The sequence below is a fragment of the Manacus vitellinus genome, unplaced genomic scaffold (assembly GCF_001715985.3).
Source record: "Manacus vitellinus isolate BGI_N305 unplaced genomic scaffold, ASM171598v3 scaffold_24_pilon, whole genome shotgun sequence".
Classification (NCBI taxonomy): Eukaryota; Metazoa; Chordata; class Aves; order Passeriformes; family Pipridae; genus Manacus; species Manacus vitellinus.
The window spans coordinates 8,816,280-8,838,125 of NW_021939798.1; the positions used below are offsets into that span (position 1 = coordinate 8,816,280).

General features: G+C 39.3%; 1 protein-coding gene across 5 annotated transcripts; it reads left to right on the forward strand.

Moving 5' to 3' along the window:
- Positions 1-125: 125 nt before the first annotated feature.
- RHOT1 (ras homolog family member T1) lies at positions 126-21,609 on the forward strand. 5 transcript variants are annotated; one of them, XM_018073296.2, is made up of 20 exons: positions 126-184; positions 2,119-2,200; positions 3,070-3,113; positions 3,759-3,812; positions 4,179-4,231; positions 4,746-4,854; positions 5,351-5,452; positions 6,868-6,966; positions 7,390-7,498; positions 8,023-8,143; positions 8,807-8,891; positions 9,261-9,406; positions 10,003-10,103; positions 10,328-10,458; positions 10,777-10,860; positions 11,312-11,431; positions 11,741-11,943; positions 13,298-13,420; positions 18,908-19,051; positions 20,453-21,609. In XM_018073296.2, the coding sequence occupies exons 1-20, from the start codon at positions 152-154 to the stop codon at positions 20,568-20,570; spliced, it is 2,061 nt and encodes a 686-aa protein (XP_017928785.1). In that variant the 5' UTR covers positions 126-151; the 3' UTR covers positions 20,571-21,609. The 5 variants fall into 5 exon arrangements, with proteins under 5 accessions (XP_017928785.1, XP_017928781.1, XP_017928782.1 ...); XM_018073292.2 differs by lacking the exon at positions 18,908-19,051; XM_018073293.2 differs by lacking the exon at positions 18,908-19,051 and having other exon boundaries at positions 11,744-11,943.
- Positions 21,610-21,846: the final 237 nt, after the last annotated feature.

The following is a 21,846-nucleotide window of genomic DNA, read 5'->3' on the forward strand; positions in this document are numbered from 1 at the left end:
AGAGAAAAAGCCTTTAATGTGGTCAGTTGGAAAATGTTTTTAAAATCTTCCCATTTCAAGATGGGATACAACTACTGAGTGTAACAAAACCAATTATCTAATCTGTGTGTTTAATGCTTTTGCAGCCAGAGTGGGGAAGACATCACTAATTATGTCTCTTGTCAGTGAAGAATTTCCAGAAGAGGTAGAGCATTCTTATTTGTTTTCTAAGTTTTGTTTCTATCCTGTTGTATAATATTTTTTTTCAAAGAGTAGGTTAATAGGCTCTGCTTTAAAGTAAGGCTTAGAAAAAATTAAAGTTTTCAACTGCAATGATGACTTCAGAAAGAGTGATGTAGGTTTTAATATAAAAGATGTAGTTTAAATATAGAATATTAGAAATTTAAATTTTATCTAAGTTCTCGTTTTTCATATGGTTAATTCAGCTAATTGTTTCATATGTGATGAATGTTAGGTTTTTTCAGCAGCTGAAACATTTCAACATGAGAGACTCATAAATGAAGTGCTGAAGGAAGGGAAGGTGCTGAAAGAGGCAAGACCCTCAGTTTTTTGGGGGTGTTGTATTTAAAGAGCGAGAAGATTGAAAAGTTATTGAGAATGAGGAATTAAAATGTCACATTGTTTAACTCATCTTTAGCCATTTATCTGTAACTAAGGAAGACATTGCCTTCACTTCTGCCTTTGAAGAATGTTTTACTGACTCTCTTGAAGTAAAAAATGCCAACAACTCTTCCAGCTTTCTTCCAAAACAAAAGTATAGCTAATACTACATATTATTCCTTTTAAAAAGCAGCACATAGTTCTCTGTATGCCACAAAAAGAACAGCAGCTGCTGCAAATAGTCAAGCTTTTTACATATAAACATGAATGTTTATTTCTTCTGATCACAGGTCTTAAAATAGACATCATGTGCTGCTCTTTGAATCTGCTCTGTGCTGTTTAATGCAAATCAGGAGGTTACCACGGTGCAGGAGTGAAGATTAGATTGTTAACATAGCTGAATTTTGTTAACATAACTGAGTTTTGTTAGCATAAGTGAATTTTGTTAACATAATTGAATTTAGTTCCCAGCCTTGCAGGTAAAAAAGAGGTCCAGTTCCTGTTCTTAAACTGCTCAGGGGCCTGTTCCTTTGGCAGGTCATTTGTGGGTGTATTTAATGAATTATAGTCCTCTGTCCACTTCTCAGCTTCTTCCTGCAGTAGAACCTGGACTATTTGTCTAAATTCACATGGAGAGATAAAACATCATTAATATATAGCACAAAATCTGCCTGAAATTACAGAAGCAACTTTTTTAGAAATACTGCATCCCATGAAAACTACTGGAAGAGACCTGCACAATTCCTGCAGAGCAGTCATTGGGTGTGTGACAGGCACTCCAGGCTTGGAAATAGTGTCCAATATACAGTATATTATATATATATATGCAGGGTGCTATCAGTAATCATTCTTGAAGGCAATATGAGCAGAGCATGAAGCTTTACAAAGAGCCATTCTTGTGGTAATTGGCTTTTCTTTGTTTACTAAAAAATAAGTATCATGAAAGTTCAGTGTCAACAGGTGAAAGGCAATAAGTAGCTGTGCAGGAGATTTTCATTAAAATTAGCTTCAAGTTGATTGTTCCTGAATGTGGATTAGTGTTCTCTGGAAAAAAATGACAATCAGAGCTGGTTTACAGCATTTTGCAGAACATGCTTTTTATTAGTATCATGTTTTGCTTTGCAGAAGTTTTCTGAACCTAATATTTAGCACTGTGAGAAGCAAGGAAGTTGTCAGGTTATGACTGTGTTAAAATTGAGCCTTGTATTTTGTCTGTCATGTTTGTTTAGGTGTTGGGTAGAGTGAATTTGAGTTTTATAGAAGCAGTCACTGTATGTATCCCTTAACAGCACTACCTTTCTGCAGGAAGTTCCTTAGTTGACTAATAAATAATGAGAAGGTAACAGTGACTTTCAGTACATTAAAAGAACTCAAACAAAAATCAAAAGTACTTGAATAACTCAATATGTTGGTTTATTTAGAGCTGACTAATTGGCAGGTATATTGTAGTATATGACTTTTTTTCACTGTCTGGATTATCTTTCAAGGCTCTTTCTTGCTGTTTCTTTACAACCCAAGGTTCCCCCCCGAGCTGAGGAAATCACCATTCCAGCTGATGTCACCCCTGAACGAGTGCCAACCCACATAGTGGATTACTCAGGTAGGGACTGCACAGCACCAGCACTGACTTGGTGGGAATTGTTTGTCTGACTCAACAGCCCCTGGAACAGTCAGGCAGGGATGGGAACAGAGCTACAGGGAGGAGAAGCCCAGAGTAAAGCAGAGACTAAGTTTGATCACCCCATTGCTTCCTATGCTGCATTTTTTCATATATTTTAATCTTTAGTGAATAGATCAATAGGTTCACTGTCAAGGTTCATGTGTTATCATAAATCCAGGCAGCTGCTGCAAGCTGGAAAAACCCTTGTGCCATTTACTGTGGAAGTCAGGCCATGTGAACAGGGACCTTCCTGTCCTCTCCCTCCCACCACTGCTGAGGAAACGTCTTTGGGGTGCTGACCTACTTGGAAAAAGAAATAATGCACATCTTTCTTGTTGGACTTGAGCTTAAATTTATGTGGAGTGAGTTCTTCTTCCTATTGGATGAAGTTTTTCATAGATTCAGTTCACAGAAACTTGGTATCACTGAAAAAAAATCATCATCACTAATAAAATTGAATGTGCCATGTTCTGATGTAAAAGTTTACATTATAGAAGGAAGGGACTGTTGATAAATGTAGGAGAATGCAAACTGTGACTCATTCCAGAGAGAACCTCTCTACAAATGTAATTCAAAATAGCAGCTAAAAACTTGTGTGCAGCAGACTGTTTCTGTCTTGCAAGTTAATGGACCAATTTCATTATTGTTTTGGCAGAAGCACTCATTAGAGTATTTTATAAAAAGAAGCAAGGCTTTGACCAGGCTGCCTTAGGAGCTTATGAAATGCCCTGGTTCAGCTTCAGAAGTTGTTTTATTTTTGTTTGCAAAAATGGTTGGTATTAATGAGTGACTTGTTCTCTTGAATGCAGAAGCAGAACAAAGTGATGAGCAGCTTTACCACGAAATATCACAGGTAAGTGTTTTGTTTTGTGCCCTGTGCTGTAGCAAAGCTTCCTTTATTTAAGAAAAGTAGGTACTGGCACAGCATTGGTGAATTGAGCTTTGCCCTTCCAAGGGAAATGACAGAACCTAAATGTCTTTTAATCAGCAGGCCAGTTTTGTAAAGAAATCATTTTACCCTGGAAAGATCCATTTTGCTTCTTCCTGTCACGCTGTGCTGTTGCATTTATGAATAGCACAGGAGTCTTGGTGATTTTATCATTCCTTCTGTTGCTTGTTTTCAGTTCTCTCTGAGCACCTTTGCACATGTTCTGCACAGGCTGTGCTGGTGCTGGGTTCCAGTTCTGGCACTCACTTGGGTGCTTCAGTGGAGGCTGCACATTGTGGCTCTTCAGTTTGGGTTCCCTGGTAGGATGGGTCTCTGCAGGCACAAGCTGGGAATGTCACACTGCAGGACAGGCTTTTTGGCACATATCAATTATTTGGTTTAAGTTGTTGTTCGGGCTACAAAGAACTTAAACACGTCAGGGACAGAGTGTTTGACTAATGGTGGGCTGTTCTTACTCTGATGTTATGTGTGGATCTTTACTGTGTCTGTTGCTCCAGAGACTCTGAGCAGTGGAATTCCATGCCTTTCCTTTTTTTTTTTTCATTTTAGGCAAATGTGATTTGTATAGTATATGCTGTTAACAACAAGAATTCTATTGATAAGGTACAGTAGCACATTTTATCCCATTATTGCTTTAGATGTAACTTGTGCACTGTTAATTGATGCCAAGCTGAAATCTGTATTAGACATTCAAAATACCTGGGATGGAGTTTGAGATCAAGTTGTAAAGAGAATGTACAGATGTGTTATTGCTTCTGGTCCCTTTCAACATCTGAGTTTTCAGTCATTTCACTCACCTGAGAAAGTTGCTCGTTAATTAACTCCAATTTTTATTTGTTTCCTCCTTTGTTTCTAAATATGTGCCTTCTTGGGAAAGAAGCAGTAGCAGCTGTAGTGGAACTTGTGCACAGTTCAGTCCCATTCCATTTGAAAATGTATTTTTCATGTTTGTTTTTGATCCCCCTGTAGGTAACAAGTCGCTGGATCCCCCTCATCAACGAAAGGACAGACAAAGATAGCAGGTGCTTAAGTAAAGATGAGAAGTGTCAATTAGGCTGCACATCGATGGGTGGCATGCACAGTGTTAATTGTTTAAGAAAATCAAATTCTAAACTTAAAGTTTATATAAGAAGGCCAAGCAGCAAGAGATTTGAAGTATGTGGGTCTGTTACATGCGGCAGCAAAGTTATTTGTTTTGATTTTCATGGGCAGCTTTTACCAGCTGTGTTTATATTTGGTATGGTATAACTAGTTTTGGCTACACAGCTTTTCTGCTGATGCTGGTTTGTGTACTAACAATGTGATGGGTTGTATTTAACTCGGTGGGGTTTCTATCAACAAGAAGTACAATTCTAAGTGTATATCAAACCACTTCCCTTAAAACTGCTGTCATTCAGTTTTGCCTCTTGCCTCCAGTGCTATTTAATGACATCATGAAAACAATATAATGGCTTCTGGTGGGAGATAGAATGCTAAATCAAGATAGATCTTTTTATACATCTGTCTTTAAAGCTCTTCATATTTTTTTGGTTTTAGGTTGCCTCTTATATTAGTTGGAAACAAGTCTGATCTAGTGGAGTATAGCAGTATGGAAACTATCCTTCCCATAATGAATCAATATACAGAGATAGAAACGTGTGTAGAGGTATGCAAGACTTTCTCAAGTTAGAACAACTAACAAAAAATGCATTCTTGCCAAGCATGTAGGGCAACTTTGTAACAGAAAAAGGGATTTATTTTTTTTCCAAATAAAATATTTCAAATAGAAGTAATTATAACAGTGAGTTTATATGTTATTTTTTCTTTAGGGAAGATTACACTATTGTATAATCAAATGCTACTGTCAGATTCTAATATTTAGAGCCTGTTCACATCCTTGCCTTTAGCAAGGGTTTTTAATTTAATATTAAGCCAGACAGATGTCTGCAAATTAAAAATTGATTGTGTGACAGCAAATTGTAATGAAACTTCATTTATTAATTCCTGAACAGGTACAGGGGCTGGATGTTTGTTTTCTAAACCAGCCCTGTACCCACAAGAGGGGGCTCAGTCTTTAAAAAATGGATGCTTACTGAAATTTCAGAAGAACTCACCCAGTAGTCAAGAAACTGAACTAATCAATGTGAGGATTTCTCTTCCAGTGTTCAGCCAAAAACTTGAAGAATATATCTGAGCTATTTTATTATGCACAGAAAGCTGTTCTGCATCCTACAGGTCCTCTGTACTGCCCAGAGGAGAAAGAGGTATTTATACAGAGATTCTCAGAGCAGTTAATTGGGGGGGAGTTAATCACTTTCCTGGTTTTTCTTTTCAGTGGATTTTGCATTTCTTGGTGTGCTGTTACCACCACCCCACCCCCAAATGTCAGGCATTCTGTCCCAGAACCCTGGTGATTGTTCTCTGTTAATCTGACCTGTCTTTCCTCTTGGTTCAAAGCAGTGAGGACAGTTTTTTGTTGCCCCTGTGAACTGCTGAGTGAAAGGAGAAGCTTTGCCAATGGCTTTAAGCCAGATGTAATGTGAACCAAATCATGCCTTCAATTCAGTTCTCCTTTAGATATACATTTCACAGAAACTCCCTTTATTGCAGGGAAAATACTCCAGACCTGGCCTGACTTAAGGGAAAATTTTTCTCTGAGAATCTTGTGAAACTTTGGTAAAAAGGGATAAGAAACAAGTGATGTGGCTGGTTTTGAGGTATCAAGGTGGTTGGCTGAGAGTATTATTTTGAAAGAAACAGTTTCTGGGGCAAATACAAATAGAATCTCTAAATGTATCCCCCCTGTAGTGTTGGGCAGTAGGAAAGTTACTTCAACCCTAAATACTTTGTTAAGCAGAGAACCAGAGAATAACCCTCTTTTGATTTCTTCCATCAGAATCACCTTTATGAGTTAGTAATGTTGTGATAAAATTGTTGTGCTGAAATCTTTTGGGTTTCCCAAACCCAATCTCTGTGTGACCTCTGTGAAGAGAAGAGTCCATCATCACAGTAGTTGTTGGGAGAGAATTGCCAGTGTCTGTTTTCCTTCAGTGGAAGGTATCCTAGCAGTTCCTTTGTCCTAGAGATAGTCCATATGCTCAATGCTTTGCCTGGTAGATGAATGAGGCCTGTGAAAATTATCAGTATTTGATGTTTGAAGCCTTCTGAAGCCATTGCTGAGGTGGTGGATAGAGATAGTCTGCTTGTTTAGAAAGAGTTCACTGTAGTTTTAGGCTTATTTAGTTTTGCAAAGCACTGGGATTTCAAGGCCTTTTTTTTTTCCCCCTCCACCAAAAAATGTTTTTTGGGAAAAAAATCATTTAGTTGTTTCTTAAAGTTTGCTGTAGCAGTAAGACTGAATTTAGAGAACTGATTTTTAATTTTTTTTAATGACTAAGTAGTACCACCTTCATCTTGTGAAGAGCTTGAGGCTCTTCTAATAATTGAATAGGAAGATATTTAATGTGGAGTAATTGCTTTAAATTTATGGATATAAATTTGCTGTGTCAGATTTTTATATCCTCCTAATTTTTGTGTACATGTGTACGAATGTCTCCGTTCTAAAACTGTAAATGGAGACTAGTGTTTGTTTCCATGTGATTGAGCTGCCTGGTATCATTCAGTGTGATCTTTTTACATTCAAGCCTAGAAAGATACTGAACTTTCTTTTATTCCTTAGATGAAACCTGCCTGTATCAAAGCCCTCACTCGCATTTTTAGAATTTCTGATCAGGATAACGATGGCACTCTCAATGATGCAGAGCTCAACTTCTTCCAGGTACCTCTTCTGCTTATTTTTTCATGATACTTTATAGTTTAAGTATAAAATTCCATTAAAAACCTGTTTTTTTTCTTAAAGAAACAATAGTGAGGTGACCTGTAAGGGAATCAGGCCTAAGCATTAAATCTCAAGTGCAGCATAGAAGAGCAGATTTGTAAAAACAGAAATGGTATTATTTTTATTTCTAACCATTGTTCAAGTTTTAGTTCAAGAGCAAAATAAAAGAATCTATTAAAAGTACAAGCCCCAGTGCTTGTACTTAAAAATAAAATACAATTTGTACACCTTTATTTCCCCTAAGAAATGGGATTGTCCTTAACTGGCTTATCAGAAGGTTTAAGGCTGTATTTCAGACAGGACATGCTGTTTGTCAGCTCAGAAGCCAGTGGTTCTAACGTGCCCTTTTTGGTTTTTTGTTAGAGAATTTGTTTTAATACACCACTGGCTCCTCAAGCTTTGGAAGATGTAAAGAATGTAGTCAGGAAAAACCTAAGTGATGGAGTTGCAGATAATGGGCTGACATTAAAAGGTAAGTCTTAGTTAATTCTTAAAAAAATGTGTCTTTATACATTTGATAATCATTCTTATGCAAAAAAGCTGGTCTTTTGGAATATGATTCTTTCAATCTGCAAGAGCTGAGCTTCCTAAGCAGTGCAATCTCAGTGTTCTTTAAGCCCTGGGATGTGCCAAACAAAAATGCTCTCCATTCTTTGGCTCAGCCTTCCCCTCTCCACGCTCTTGCTGAAGCTCTCTGGTTTGAACTGGTGAAAATACTGGGTTTATTTCCATGCAGCTGAGTTCTTCTAAAATGCTGCTGCTGAGAAAAGCAAGCAACGACAGAAAGCCAATTGGGTTGTTTGGGGGAAGCAGTTCCTTGGAGAACACTTTCACAAATCTCATTCCTGAGCCCTCAGTGTGTGTCTGTAACGCTGGAATGTCACCCAGGAGCTTTAAGATCTCACTCTGCCTTTCAAGCTCTTTTTGTTTCTATTAAAAACACCTTTAGCAGATAAAGCACTTTGGGGCCTTAAGATTTCCTCATTTGATTTGTAGGTTTTCTTTTTCTACACACCCTTTTCATCCAGCGAGGAAGGCACGAAACAACGTGGACTGTCCTGCGTCGCTTCGGATACGATGATGACTTAGAGCTGACCCCAGAATACTTGTTTCCTCCGTAGGTATCACTTATTTCAGCTCTCTTTTACTTACTTGCATTTAATCTAAGCTGCTCCTGCCTTGGCAGGAGGAAAGGGTTGTTGTAGTGTGTTTATTTAACACATTGTTACGTTGAGTATCTCCCTTAGTTCATGACCCACCAGCCAAAATCTCCACGGGACTGAACATTACAATGAGTGATGTGTCTGTGGTGCCACATCATGAACTGCTCTGTCTCTTCGTAAGAAAGGTGGCAGAAGAAGTTCTTAGTACAAAACTGGAACATAAATCTGAGCAGCTGCTTATTGGACTTGACAGGATTTTCACAGCGCTTGAGATCCTTTGAAAATGCCCAAATTAAAAAGTTGAGATGGACCAATTCTGTGGCTTCTGCTCAAAAATGTAACTGCATCATTTTCTGCTAAAGAAAACCAAACCCCAAAATACAACAAACAAGCAAACCAAGCCAAAATGTGATTACTATAGATCTGTATAAATTGTAATATAAAGGCACTCACTCATCATTGTGCTTTGGTCTCTTTTAAGACTAAGTATTAAAGTTAAATGCAAAGGTCAGAGGCCAAGTGTTATAATTCAAAAAGTATGAATTTTGAGTTTTAATATTCTATATTTCATAAACACAATTAACACTTCTTGTATTTGTTTCTGTTTTCAAAAACAGCCTAAAAATTCCCCCGGACTGCACAACAGAACTAAATCATCATGCATACTTGTTCCTTCAAAGTATTTTTGATAAACATGACTTGGTAAGCTTTTAATTTTACTCTGTGTGTGCCCTTGTGCTTAAGAGCCTTACTTTACCAGCAGTTTTGCTATCAAAAAATTTGTCATGATGTACTTTTATTCAGAAACTGGCTTTAACTTGAGCTATGCAGAACCAGCCTGCTGCTTATGATTGTCTACAGGGAGTGTTAGCTGGCAGTTATAGCTGTACAACCAAATGGTTTTTAACTAGCTGATGCCTAGTTTTGTTTAAAAACAAGAAAGAACAATGATTAAAAAGAAAGCAGCTCGGTTCCTTACAACCAGTTTCTTGACTCTTGGAAGTGTAGGGCAAGAAAATCCCAGTTTAATGAATTAAGTGAATTATGTCTGATGTGGTGGGTTTGTTTCAGGACAGAGATTGTGCTTTGTCTCCTGATGAACTGAAAGATTTGTTCAAAGTCTTCCCTTACATGCCATGGGGCCCTGATGTGAACAACACAGTTTGTACAAATGAGAGGGGATGGATCACATACCAAGGGTTTCTCTCTCAGTGGACGTGAGTGTGACACACGACATTTTGTACTTGAGAAACTTAGAGATGATTATTTTGGTTTGTAGATTCCTCTTCAAAAAACTAGTAGAAAGAGTGTAAGTTTAATAGTTTTGACAAGCAGTCAAGTTTTTATAGCCATCCAGTGGTCTGATCTTCAGATAATTGTTATAACCTGTTGAGGATTTGGCCAATATTTAGTGTTAACAATGAAGAAGTGTCTCTCCAAGATGTGGAAATCTCCCTGACACTTGTTGAAGTGTTATTTCTGTTGTTTACTCCTTAGAGGTGGTTTGAATAATGGTGTTCAGTAATGAGGGTTTTTCTCCAAAACAGGGAAAATGAGGAAAATAGTGTCTGGGGAGGAAAAAAAATACAGTGTTGGTTGATAGACCTCAGGCAGTACTGTCCTTGTGGTGCTTGGTGACCAGTACTGCTGGTAAAGTTGTCACCATTTACCTTCAGAGGCTTTTGCCCTTCAGTTCTGCATGGTGCCAGGAATGTGTTATGTCAGTCTGGAGATAGGAGGGAAATTTAGTTTCAGGAAGGAATTGGTCCCACAGATGCTGGCAGTTGAAGGCTCTTTCTGTCCCCTCTGCCAGACTAACCACGTACCTGGATGTGCAGCGTTGCCTGGAGTACCTGGGTTATTTAGGGTACTCCATACTTGCAGAACAAGAATCTCAAGCATCAGCAATTACAGGTAACAAAAATTTGATACAACTTAGACATTTAAATTTAGAAATATGCTAAAGAGTAAATCATGTAATGGTTCATCTGGTTTCACTTATTCTCCTTCTCTTTCTGCTCAAGTGAAACCCTTGATTTGATTTTTTGAGGGATTGTTTTGTGTGCATTTTACTGTTTCACATTTTCACATACACATGCACGTACATCTTGTGAAAAACGTTTGTGTTTTTTCAAAAGTGACAAGAGACAAAAAGATAGACCTGCAGAAAAAACAGACTCAGCGAAACGTCTTCCGCTGCAACGTTGTTGGGATGAAGGGCTGTGGGAAGGGTGGAGTTCTCCAGGCTCTGCTTGGGAGAAATCTAATGGTAAGAACCCTGTTCTGGAGCTGAGACTAGACAGCAATTGGTCTTAAAGCTTTATTGGTTATTACTGAGTTTGGAGAGTTCTTTGAGGGAATATAGAATTACTAGGGAGGGGGTTATTTGGGGTTTTTTTGGTTTTGTTCTTTTTCGGCAGAGGCTGTTTGATGCAAAAATGACTTGTACATCATGGATTATAGCTATGCAAAATAAACCAAAGATACTGTAATTTTCACTCATTAATAAATGGAGTAAAACAGCTGTTCAAGTCTAACTTAGAGGGGAAAAGTTGCTGTGGTCTAACACAAAATTCTGGCTTTTCAGAGACAGAGGCAAATCCGTGCAGAACACAAATCTTACTATGCCATTAATACAGTCTATGTATATGGACAGGAAAAATACTTGCTGGTAAGTAATACTTGCCTTGTTCTTGTGCTGTGATTAGGATGGCTAATGTTAATATTCAGTGGGAGAAATAAGTTCTTTAAAGCTTGTTCCACTCGAGTTTTCCTTTATGATAATATGATCTCTCTCTTTGTTTTCCAAGATCTAGTCCTCTATGGTTTTCCTCTGTAGGATAAATGCCCTTTTCTATGGGTGTCTAAGACTTTGTGTTAAAGTAAATGTCACTTTTCATGCTGAGGCTGGGATTGCCTGCAGATGTGATGTTAACAGCTCACATGTGCTGCCTGCATGGCAAATTCCTACTATTCTTTTTCACTGGCTCTTCCTATTGTCAGTCCATTAGTTCTAAGGATACATAAAAATGAGCCATAAAAACTAAGAGGAAGAAAAGTTACAAAATTCCTTTAGCTGCATAATGACAAGCTTTTCTCCCTCTGCAACCCTTTTCTTCCAGCTACATGATGTCAGTGACTCAGACTTTTTAACTGATGCTGAGACCGTCTGCGACGCTGTCTGCCTGGTGTATGATGTCAGTAACCCCAAATCCTTTGAGTACTGTGCCAGGATTTTTAAGGTTTGTAGAGTTTACATTTCTGTATCTTCTCACTGACTAAATATTCAGCGTCAGTTACTGGTCCTGTACACTGGTTTTAGTGCTTAAAAGACATTTTATTTACAAGTGCTGGTTCGTGCATTAATGGTGCAGTTCAGTTATTCATACAAAGCTAAATCTACTTGTCTGTGTAAACTGTTCTGCTTCTAGAAATGCTTCATTTCAGTAAAAGTAATATATCTTCATGCTGCTGCAGCCAGTTCAGTGCTGCCTGTTCCAGGCTGAATGTGTCACACAGTGTCTCTCACTGGTTTTCCTTTCCATTTGCAGCAGCACTTCATGGACAGCAGAATACCATGTTTAGTGGTAGCTGCCAAGTCCGACTTGCATGAAGTTAGACAGGAATATAGTATTTCTCCTGCTGAATTCTGCAAAAAACACAAAATGCCTCCACCTCAAGCCTTCACGTGTAACACTGCTGACGTGCCCAGTAAGGATATCTTTGTGAAGCTGACGACGATGGCAATGTATCCGTAAGTCCTGGGGCTGTGCTGCTGTCCCTGTGCATGGGCCACGCTCACAACCACTGCATGTCATCGTGAGCCACAGCAGGGAACTGCCTCACTCAGGTTTAGCAACAGAGTGACTTGAGTAGAATCTTCAAATGACCTCAAATTGCGAAAGCTGGCACGTTTCCAACACACGAATCACTCCCAGCTATTGTTGCCAAGGTGTTTTTTGAGGAATACACTGGTTCATCCAGCTCACGTTGCAAATTCCAGTGTAGGATTCTTTTTGGTCCTTAATGTGCATACAAAACTCAGGATATCATTTTTCTGTCTGGGTATATTTGAGATATTAATGAATGAGTTGTACTGTAATCCTTGTTAATAGACCAACTTGACAGTTGATTACAGCTAATGTCACCTTAGTGCCCAACAGTTCCCCCACTGCCCTGCTCCAAGTATTTTTTATTTTCAGGGTGTTTATTGCTATGTGCTTCAGTTCATTAATCTAATAAATATTATAGTTTTAATAGAATTTCTGTATAAACACCTTTGGACTTCAGATGCAAGATACTTGAGTGCAGATTCTCCTTCACATCTCACTGTTGCTAAGCTCACTTTGCATCTCTTTTTTTTGGTGGGTGGAGCTTTTAATATGGTGATGAACTACATAACTATTACAGCAGATGGAGTCTAGTATGACAGCTGACATTTGCTTTAAATTAAATAGAAGTAATGTCTCTTTCACCTAAAATAATATGGTATTCTTAATTATTTGAAACTGGATTTATTGAGTTAGACTTGTAAAGCTTTAGTTTGGGCTTTTTTTGTCTTGTATTTGTTTTGTAGCACTGGAATACTGGGAAACCACTAAAGTGTAGCACTGCCCAAATGTCTGTCATATCAATATTCCTGCTTCTCCCTTAGTTTTCAAGCATGTTGTGTTTGTTAGGGTGGGAAAAATAGAGGCAACTGTCACCTTGTAAAGTGTGCAAAGTGGTAGAAAATGTGGCTTCCTTTCCTTTGAAAAAGGGGTGTTACCTATTGCTGTGCAGACATACTCAGAAGCCTTTAAATGCTCTCCTTACAAACCTGGGATAAATTCACCAACATTCTCCCCATGTTTGTGCTCTGACTGAGATCTGAGCACGGTGGTGACGCCAAATCCTCCGAGGCGTGGAGCCTCTGCCCGCGAGCTCTGCACAGCTGTAGTTGTACCCTTTTGTTCCCCGGGGTATTTATTTTTTCCCCCCTCCTCCTCTCCTTCCTCATTCAAATGTACCTTTTATTCCTGACTCTCTCTTGGTTGTGGCACAGCCCTAATGTGCAGCTGATTCGATGAGCAAGATTTCACCTGCTGTCCTTCTGTGTGTCTCCGCAGCCATGCCCGGTTACGCTGTATGTGCGCCTGCAACAGGTGTACATTTTGCATCTGTCAGAACTTCCTCAACTCAGACTTGCTGCAATCTGTAAAGAACAAACTCTTCACTGCAGTTCTTAACAGGTCCTTAACTTTATTTACTAGGTACCAGGTGTGCTTTGAAAAAAAATAAAGGGTTTGTTGGTTGGTTTTTTTTCCGAAAAAGCAGTTGGGAACCTTATATCCTGCAGGTTTTTCACTCCATATCCACTGAAGAGGCAGATACTTTAATAATGGTCATAGAATTGTCAGACTTTAACTTGAAGGTACTTTTGAGCTTAGTCCAGTGATTTTTTTGATATTTTTTTTTTCAACATTACCAATTTGGTAGTTGATTCAGGTTCTTAGTGATTGCAAAAATACTGTGGAGGAATTAGGACTGTGTCTTTAGGGAACTGCTAATGGACATTAAGTAGTGTCTACAAATCTGTGTAATGTTTCTCACTTGAGAATTCTCACTTGAGAATAAACAAACATTACAGGTTTGTTCAGTATTGATTAGAGGTAGTGCCTTTTAGATACCAATTACACAGATATTTTCATAAAGGCACAGCTTGACTTACAGCAGCATCGTGTAACTTTAATTACATGTTTATAATTGCTAGTTTGATATTTGGGAATTCATAGAATTTCTGTGTGTGTGTGTGTTATGCTTGGTTTACACAAAGAGTGAATATTTTGTGTTAAATAATCCAGATCTTTTAACATCCAAATCCTCTCTGAATGGAATGCAACATGTGAGAAGTGGTAAATGCTGAAACATTTGCATTTCCAGACAGTTTGGAAAAACAATGGGTAAAGAGAGATAACTGGTTTTCAGCATTGAAAACAGTGCTATAGCTTGTCCTGTGTGTACTGCAGGCAGTTTTGGACACATGATTTACTAACACTCAGCACTTGCCATCACACCCCAGCAAATGGGAGTTCAAACCCAACAATTGTTGCAGTGCAGTGGTTCCATTGTCCATGACCTTCTTGGAGGCTTAGATGGTAAATGTGTGTATTGAAGGCCGTGGTTAGAATATCCTGACATGCTGCTGGTCCTTGTGTGTTACTACTTTTTATGGGTTTCAGATGTAGCTGCTCCAAATAAGAGTGTCTGTCTCCTTTAAATTCAAGTTACACACACGTGGGAGGGCTGCTGATACACCCACCTATAGGACTGAGTATGTGAAATACAGCTTTAATCCAAGATAAAAGTGTTAACCACAGAGTGAGAATTCAAAGAAGGGTGAAAAACTTCCTAGCTTGGGAGAAGACTGAATGAGTGAGGCTGTTGGTGCTGCACCTCTTCTCCAGCAGTCATCCCATGGGCAGAAATCCCCTGGAACAGCATCTCCTTGCATATTGAAACTTCATTGGGCAGTCACTGCTAGGAAATGCCAACTCTTCATTACTGAGGCTGAGATCACCTCTGTAACACATCTCCATTTTTTGGAATGGTTATGGGCTGCTCCATTGGCTGTCATGGCTTGTTTCTCTCTTTATGGGCCCGTGGGGTTTTTGAGTCCTGCATTAAACACTGAACTTTGTTCCTCTGAAATCCTGTCAGGGACTGGAGGTACTGAAACTTTTTAATGGGAAGCTTTGGGATGCTGTCATTCCACACCTTATCACTAGGGAGTGTGGAATAAATGCAGGAATCTACTGCCTAAAAAGTCTGTAATTCAAAGTAAAGAGAATTCCTCACAGCCACTTCCCTTTGTCTCTAGTCATTCAGTCAGGCACTTGGGGCTTGGGGCAGGTTTCCAGCACGCTCACTTCATCTCACCAGCTCTTACCAACACCTTGCTGCAGGTTATTCACCATTCAGCACATGAACTGCTGCACAGCTGCATTTATAGTAGAGCTGAAATAACTGTAAAGAAGAGGGAATAGCTCCCAGTTGTAGACTTAGGAGGGTAGAGGTGGATTTCTTGTTTAAAAATGATAGACTTTTTTAATCTAATGATGTGTGATTAGATTAGAGAAAGCATTTGGATCAAGAAGGACTTTCTGATGCAGTTACTTTCTGTAACTTCTCTTATTTTGCTTTCACAAGTGCTTACACTAGGTCAGGTAGTTGGACAAATGTTAGATAACTGATGGGTGAAGGAGGTTTCTCAAGAGTACTTTATTCTTCTGGTCCCTTCCTATTTTGAAGCTTGAAGCAGTGGAAGCTTTTCAGGTAAACTGAATTTTTTCACATTGGACTCCTTCCTGAGTTATTTGTTGCTAAGTAACCCTTAAACACTATTAAGGCAAAATATGATATCATATTTGAATAGCCCCACCTTAGTAGTTAAAGAAAGAACATTGTCTCTGTGCATCTGAGCAAGCTGTTCCTGCCCACCCTCAGTTCCTCCTCTCTGGACAAACAGAGGCTCTCCCAGGGTTTGGAGGCTCAGGAAGGGCAGCCCAGCTTGGAGGTGTTCATTGTGCAGGACTGGCATTGTTGGGTTGAACTGCCCAGGATCACTCTTGGCTGGTTCTTGGGGGCTCAGGAAGGCCCTGCATTCAGAGCACTCCACGTGCATGTCTGAGCCTTGGGACTATCCTGTAGTACTTTCATATCTTTCATTTGTTCCTTCCTTTAGGTGTTCATTTGTATTTGTCTGGCTGGCACTTAATCTCTTTTTACTACATTGTTTTACCTCTTTTTAAAAGCAAGGTTTCTGCTTTTATCATTCTAACCCTTTCTTTAATGATGAGCTTGGATTTTTGTCTTCCTTTTTTTCCCTTGGTTTCCAATCATTCATGTTGCCTTTTGCTTGTACAGTAGTGGCATTTTCCTGTCAGCTAAGTTCATTTCAAAATAAAATAATCCTCATGCATGAGAGTTGCTTTGTTCAGTGAGGAGACTTCTCAGAGCATGCTTTTCTTCTAAAGTTTTTAAAATACTGTGGAATTGAAGTGAAATTCGACTTGCATATAAAACCTGATTGTTTCAGGAATTATTAGTGAGGTTTTGCTTTTTATGAAACCCTTCTTTCTGTGAAATCAAAGTTGAGACAATCCTTTCATTTTCCTGTAATAAAGGGAAAGTTCTCAGAGCATAACCCAGGGTTTATTTTTCACTGTGTGCAGTGTAGGCAGATTATTTTTCAAACTGTGTATATTGCCATTAAATCTAATAGCAGGAATCTCTCCCTACACTGAGGTGCCCCTCAAATTAGGACAGTATAATGATGTTTTCTTACCTGTTTTCCTCCTGCTCCAAACTGTTCAATGCCCCAGCCTGTGTAGGAACTTGCAGAGCTGCATCCTCTAATTTCTTTCTGAATAGACTTCATTGAATTGGATTTGACATCCTTTTTGGGGTTTTGTAGATAATAAGATGCATTTGGAGCCTTTCATATTTTAGATGATTAATGCATGGGGGGGAATTCTGGCTGCTGGAGCTGCTTTGCATCCTAGGAAAATGTGTGCCTGGAGGGCAGCTGCAGCAGGCTGTGCATGTCACCTGGTGCCTTTTGGAATTCAGTTGCTCATATTTTATTGTGACCCTTTGTCTGTCAGAGCTGCTGCTGCTGCATGAACTGGCTTTTAGTTTTGGTGTGAGCAGCCTGCTGGCCTCACCTCTGTGCTTCTGAAATGCTTTGGAAGTTACTACAGGAATGGTTCTGAACTTCTGTAGTTAAGGATAAACCTTCCCAGACCTGGGATTCTTCTGCTGCTGACTCAGGGAAAAGTGTCAGTGCTGACCCCTAACTCAGCAGTCCTCTGGGTGCCCATGGCAGCCATGCTCAGTTAATTAACCTCTTAATCAGTGCATGTGGCAAACTAACTGGGAGTTGGTGAAGTCTCTTGAGTGAAAGACTGTTCAGATTTCAAAGATCTTATTCAACAAGTGACAAGATACTTGACTCACTGTTAAGGGTAGGTTGAATAAAAATGTCTTTTTTTTTTCCTCCCCAAAAAATGTGCATTAAAATCTGAATTTTACACCACAGGCAAAAATTGTAGACTTTCTTATATTTGTGGAACTCATTGTTTGATTAAGTACACAGAGCAATCTGTCTGGGAAGCCCATTATTATTACTAATAAGCAATAGTTTCAAATACAGCTTCACTTACAGAGTTCTGACTACTGCTCTGTGTGTCTACAGTTGCACATCTATATATATGATTTACCCTTAGAGACAATAATTTTTCTAATTCAGAGTTACTCACTAACCAGGCAGTAACAGTTTCTACCAGCAGTGAAAAATAATTTCCTGACTGAAATAAAGTTTGAACATGATTTTTTGAAGAGGTAGCATTTTTCAGTGTGTATTGAAAAAAGTTTTTCTGCATTGTAACCACCTTCATGTCAAAGAACCTGTGCTGGAAACAAATATTGATCCTTTTTTTTTGTTATCTCAGGTTTGTTGTGTTCCTTTAATGGCAGCTAAACAATATTAGGGATCAAAACTGTAAAAATGGATTTTATGACAGCAGAAGGAACACTGAAAGAAGAAAAACTGGAGTTTTTTCAAAGCTGTGAAGCAGTTAGACATCCAGAGTGTTCTGAATTTCAGTGAGCAGTTCTGAACTTGGATTTTTGGACTGAGATGTTCAGAGGTCCCCAGTCATTCCTTACTGAAGTCAGTAGATTCTTGGAGGTTGTAAGAAAGTCCCTGTCTCCATTTAGTCCCTTATTTAAATGGAAGAGTCTGTTGTTGTCAGGCTTAGAAAAGGGATCAAAGCCAATTTGCTCTCTCTTTAGACATTACAAGAGCATTTTATCATGACTGAGAATATATTAATTGCTTTTGGAAGGATAAAGCATGCTCAGCAAGTTTCTTGCATGCCATTAAATATGGACATGTGCAGAAGTCAGAACAAGGCAAATTATAGATAGGAATCTGAAAATCTACCTGTGAGAGATAGTGCTTTGTGAGGCAATGCAAAAGCATTCATTTGCAATTTAAACATTGATTTGCACATTTAAATTGAAGGTTTTTTAAATTATGCAAATGGCTGGGCATTTGAATTAACCAAATTAAACTGGAGACTTGTTGGTTATACAAATACTCATCCAGCAGAGCTTGCCACATAATCTCTTAAAATCATGTTACATACAAGTGATTTATTTTACATACACAGATAAGCTTTATAACTTACAGATCTGAAGATGAGGATTGTACAGCCTTTTACTAAAAAAGAAACTCAGACCACCACATATAGTGATAAAATACATGCACAGCATTTTATCCCAGTATGGGATCTTGTCAGATTTGGGGCTGATATGTTGGAGTCATTCCAGTGTTTTTAGCACAGGTGCTCCTGCATATGGTGCAGGAATGTTGCAGTGTCCTGTGGACACCACAAAGTTGAGGCTGTGGAGGTGGAGTGGGGAGAGAGATTCAGTTTTTGAAGCAGTTTCCTTTGTCCTTAAAGCAATGGCATGTAGCTGCCAGCTCATCGAAAGAACAAACTCCATTCGTTTCTGTTCTTCCCCCAAGCCCTAAGTTTTAAACAACTGCACGAAAACCAGGGGCTGGGTGGCCAAAAATCCTAAATTCTCTGGGCTTTGTGATTTGAGGATATTTGAGGCAGTTGCTGTTGCAGAGCCCTGCAGTGAAGTGCCCTGTGCATGTGTGTGACAAGGTTGAGAGCCTGCCTGGCTGAGCTGGGGGCCGTGCTGGTAGCAGACCAGGAGAGCAGTGTTATGCAGCAGGTGCACGCCGTCAGCTCTCTAGAAGATTCCATCTTCATGGAGTCATCCCTTGGGCCACGCTTGCTTGAAGACAGGTAACAACACCCAGACAGGGGTGACCTTGCCATTGCCTTCTCCCTTTCTTCCCCCCAGCAAACCACTTGACATCTAGTTTGTCCAAACTAGCTGTAGAAAAACTAATGCTTGCAGGAATTCTTGGATTTGGTCTGTTCCATAACCCAGCAAGACGTTCTTAAATCAGATTAGGATTTTTTAGAGAGCAGCTGTTGTGCTGTGTGTGCACCAAAGAGCCTGTTCTTCAGCATGTGTATGACAGAACCCTGATTAACGAAATGGCTGATACTGCTCCTGCCAGTGTCTACTGAATAATATCCCAAACTGGTTTTGTGTAGTTTGGTAGCAAGTAACAATTCCTGTTCTATTAAACAGCTTGTGAGCTCTGCAGTTCTCACTCCATGAACTCCTGTGTGTGCTCAGGATCTCTGTGCTCCTTGCCCTAAACCCTCCTGCAGCTTCACTGAGTAACTCATGGTGATTAACACAGGCTAAAACACGTAGGCTAGTGAAGTTCTGTTCTATCTTAAAAGCAAACAAAAAAATCAACTTTACTGTTGTTTAGGAACTTCCTGGGCTTTGAATGATGGCATTTATGATAACTTGTTTTAAACAGTAGCCCCTGCTCTCTGGTAAGCTGTCATACTTGAGACTGCTGTGAGGGTAGCCAGTGTTTAACTGAGCATGTTCACAGACCTCTTCAGCATTTGGGAGAGTTGGGTCATTGCCTGTCTCTACTGTCATGCAAGATGTGGCTTTTTCTGTCATACAGTCACTCCATACTGTCCTTTTCTGATCATGCCATGGTCACTGCTTGTTTCACTCACACTCTCTCAGCTTTCAGCTTGGTGTTGGATGACTGTTTCTGTTGCTGGTCTTGTGACTACTGGAAAGAAAGGGATTTACAAATGGTCCTTTAATTCTAGCTTTTGGAAAAATATTACTTGCTACTTGTCAGTAAACTTTTTTGGGAGAAGAATAATAAGTAGACATTCAACAGGACTGGGAAGTTTTTCACGGAAAAGCAGCAATATTCAAAGTTTAAAAAAAAAGGGTTTTCCTGGACAGAGTTGTTCTCACTGTGGGTTACTAATTATTTGTAGCTATTTTGGGTTTCCTTTCCTGAATGCTTGCTGGTCCTCCCAAAGGAGACACATGCCCTCCCCACGTCCATGACTGGTGATCTGCCCCTGCATTTCTCCTCAGCCGTGTGGGTGCTGTGACTGTGAAATGTGCTCAGGGCAGATCAGAGCCGGAGCTTTCCCACAGGTCAAACACCTGTGCTCGTGAGGCTGAGCTGTGAGCTGGCTGCCTGTGACAAGTGTAGTGATGAATTTCCAAAAGCAGAGTAGTTTAGCACGAGTTGTCTGGTGGTGCTGTCAGGAATTAACCTGGGTTTGTGTGTGTGTGTTGAATTTTAGGCACGTGACACAAGCGGACCTCAAGAGCTCCACGTTCTGGCTCCGAGCAAGTTTTGGTGCTACTGTCTTTGCAGTTCTGGGGTTTGCCATGTACAAAGCACTACTAAAGCAGCGATGATCTGAGAAGAAGCACATCTGGCCCTACCAAATAAATAAATTAAAAAAAACCACTTTTATGTACATTCTGAATGCTTTAAATTCTGCTAGAAATATTTATATATGCAGAGTTACTTTATTAATATTTGTAATTCCTGCATAAGATTATTTTAAATTATAGCTCTAACTACAGTATTGCATAATGTGTGGAAAAAAAAAAGGAATTGCATCTTAACAGCCAGGTCAAATGGCTTAACTTGTGAGGCCAAAAGGGAATTTGTTGTAAATAACCTGTATATATTAAAGCAAGTAAGACATTGCTTCCCAAAAACTGATTCAAACTACTGTTCTTAGATGTCCACCATGGTGACATTCTAGTGTATAGGTGAAATTAATTTTCAGTAGAGTAGAGTCAACTCAAGGATCAGACTTCTTCAAGGATTGCTTATTTATTTCACATCCATCTGAGGTGACTTCATCTTTTTGGACTATAAGCTATACCAGGCAGAATTTGTGATTTTCATTCATATTTTTAACTGATGAACAAATTTTCCCCTCTAATTATGTATTTCAAGAAAAACTCACCTTTGCTGTCCTGGCCTATGATTTTGTATTTTACATGACCAGCGACATGTTTAGAGTCTGGTTTTTCTTTTAAAAGGAAAAACATAAACTTCAAAAACTGCCAGATCAACTTCATCTGCTGTGTGTGATCTGTTTTTCATTTCCCACTCTGTTGTGTTTTATAGCCCCTATGAATCAGACGAGCAAATTTGTATGTTCTAAATGTTTCTAATTCGGAAAGTGTTGCAGTTTAATTTCTCGCATCTGTCAGTCATAGCCCTTGAAAGCTGTGTATAAAGAACACACTAGTACACAGTGCCTATTCTACTGTAGGGTATTAGTTGCATGGATCACAGTGCATTCTGTACCGGGCTAGAATTACATAGAGACACAGCTTTTTTAACGATCAAGTAAAACAAACATTAATTCCTCATGACAAACCTATTTTTCCATTGCTGGCCTTTTCAAGTATTTCAATAAAATAACTGTGTACTGTGTTTGTGTGTATCTTCTTTTTCTTTCCCTTCTTCTGCCCTTAAAAAGAGGAGTCTAACAAAACTTTGTCCTTTATGCGAGAGGCTCTCGGTGCCCTCAGTGCCTGGAGGTGACACGTCTCGGCTCTGTGGTTTCTCTGATCCTTCTCATGACTGTGCTGCCTCCACTAGAGGTTTATTTCTAATTTATACCAGACCAAGTCGACCGTGAACTTTGTTATTTGCAATTCCACAAGCGCC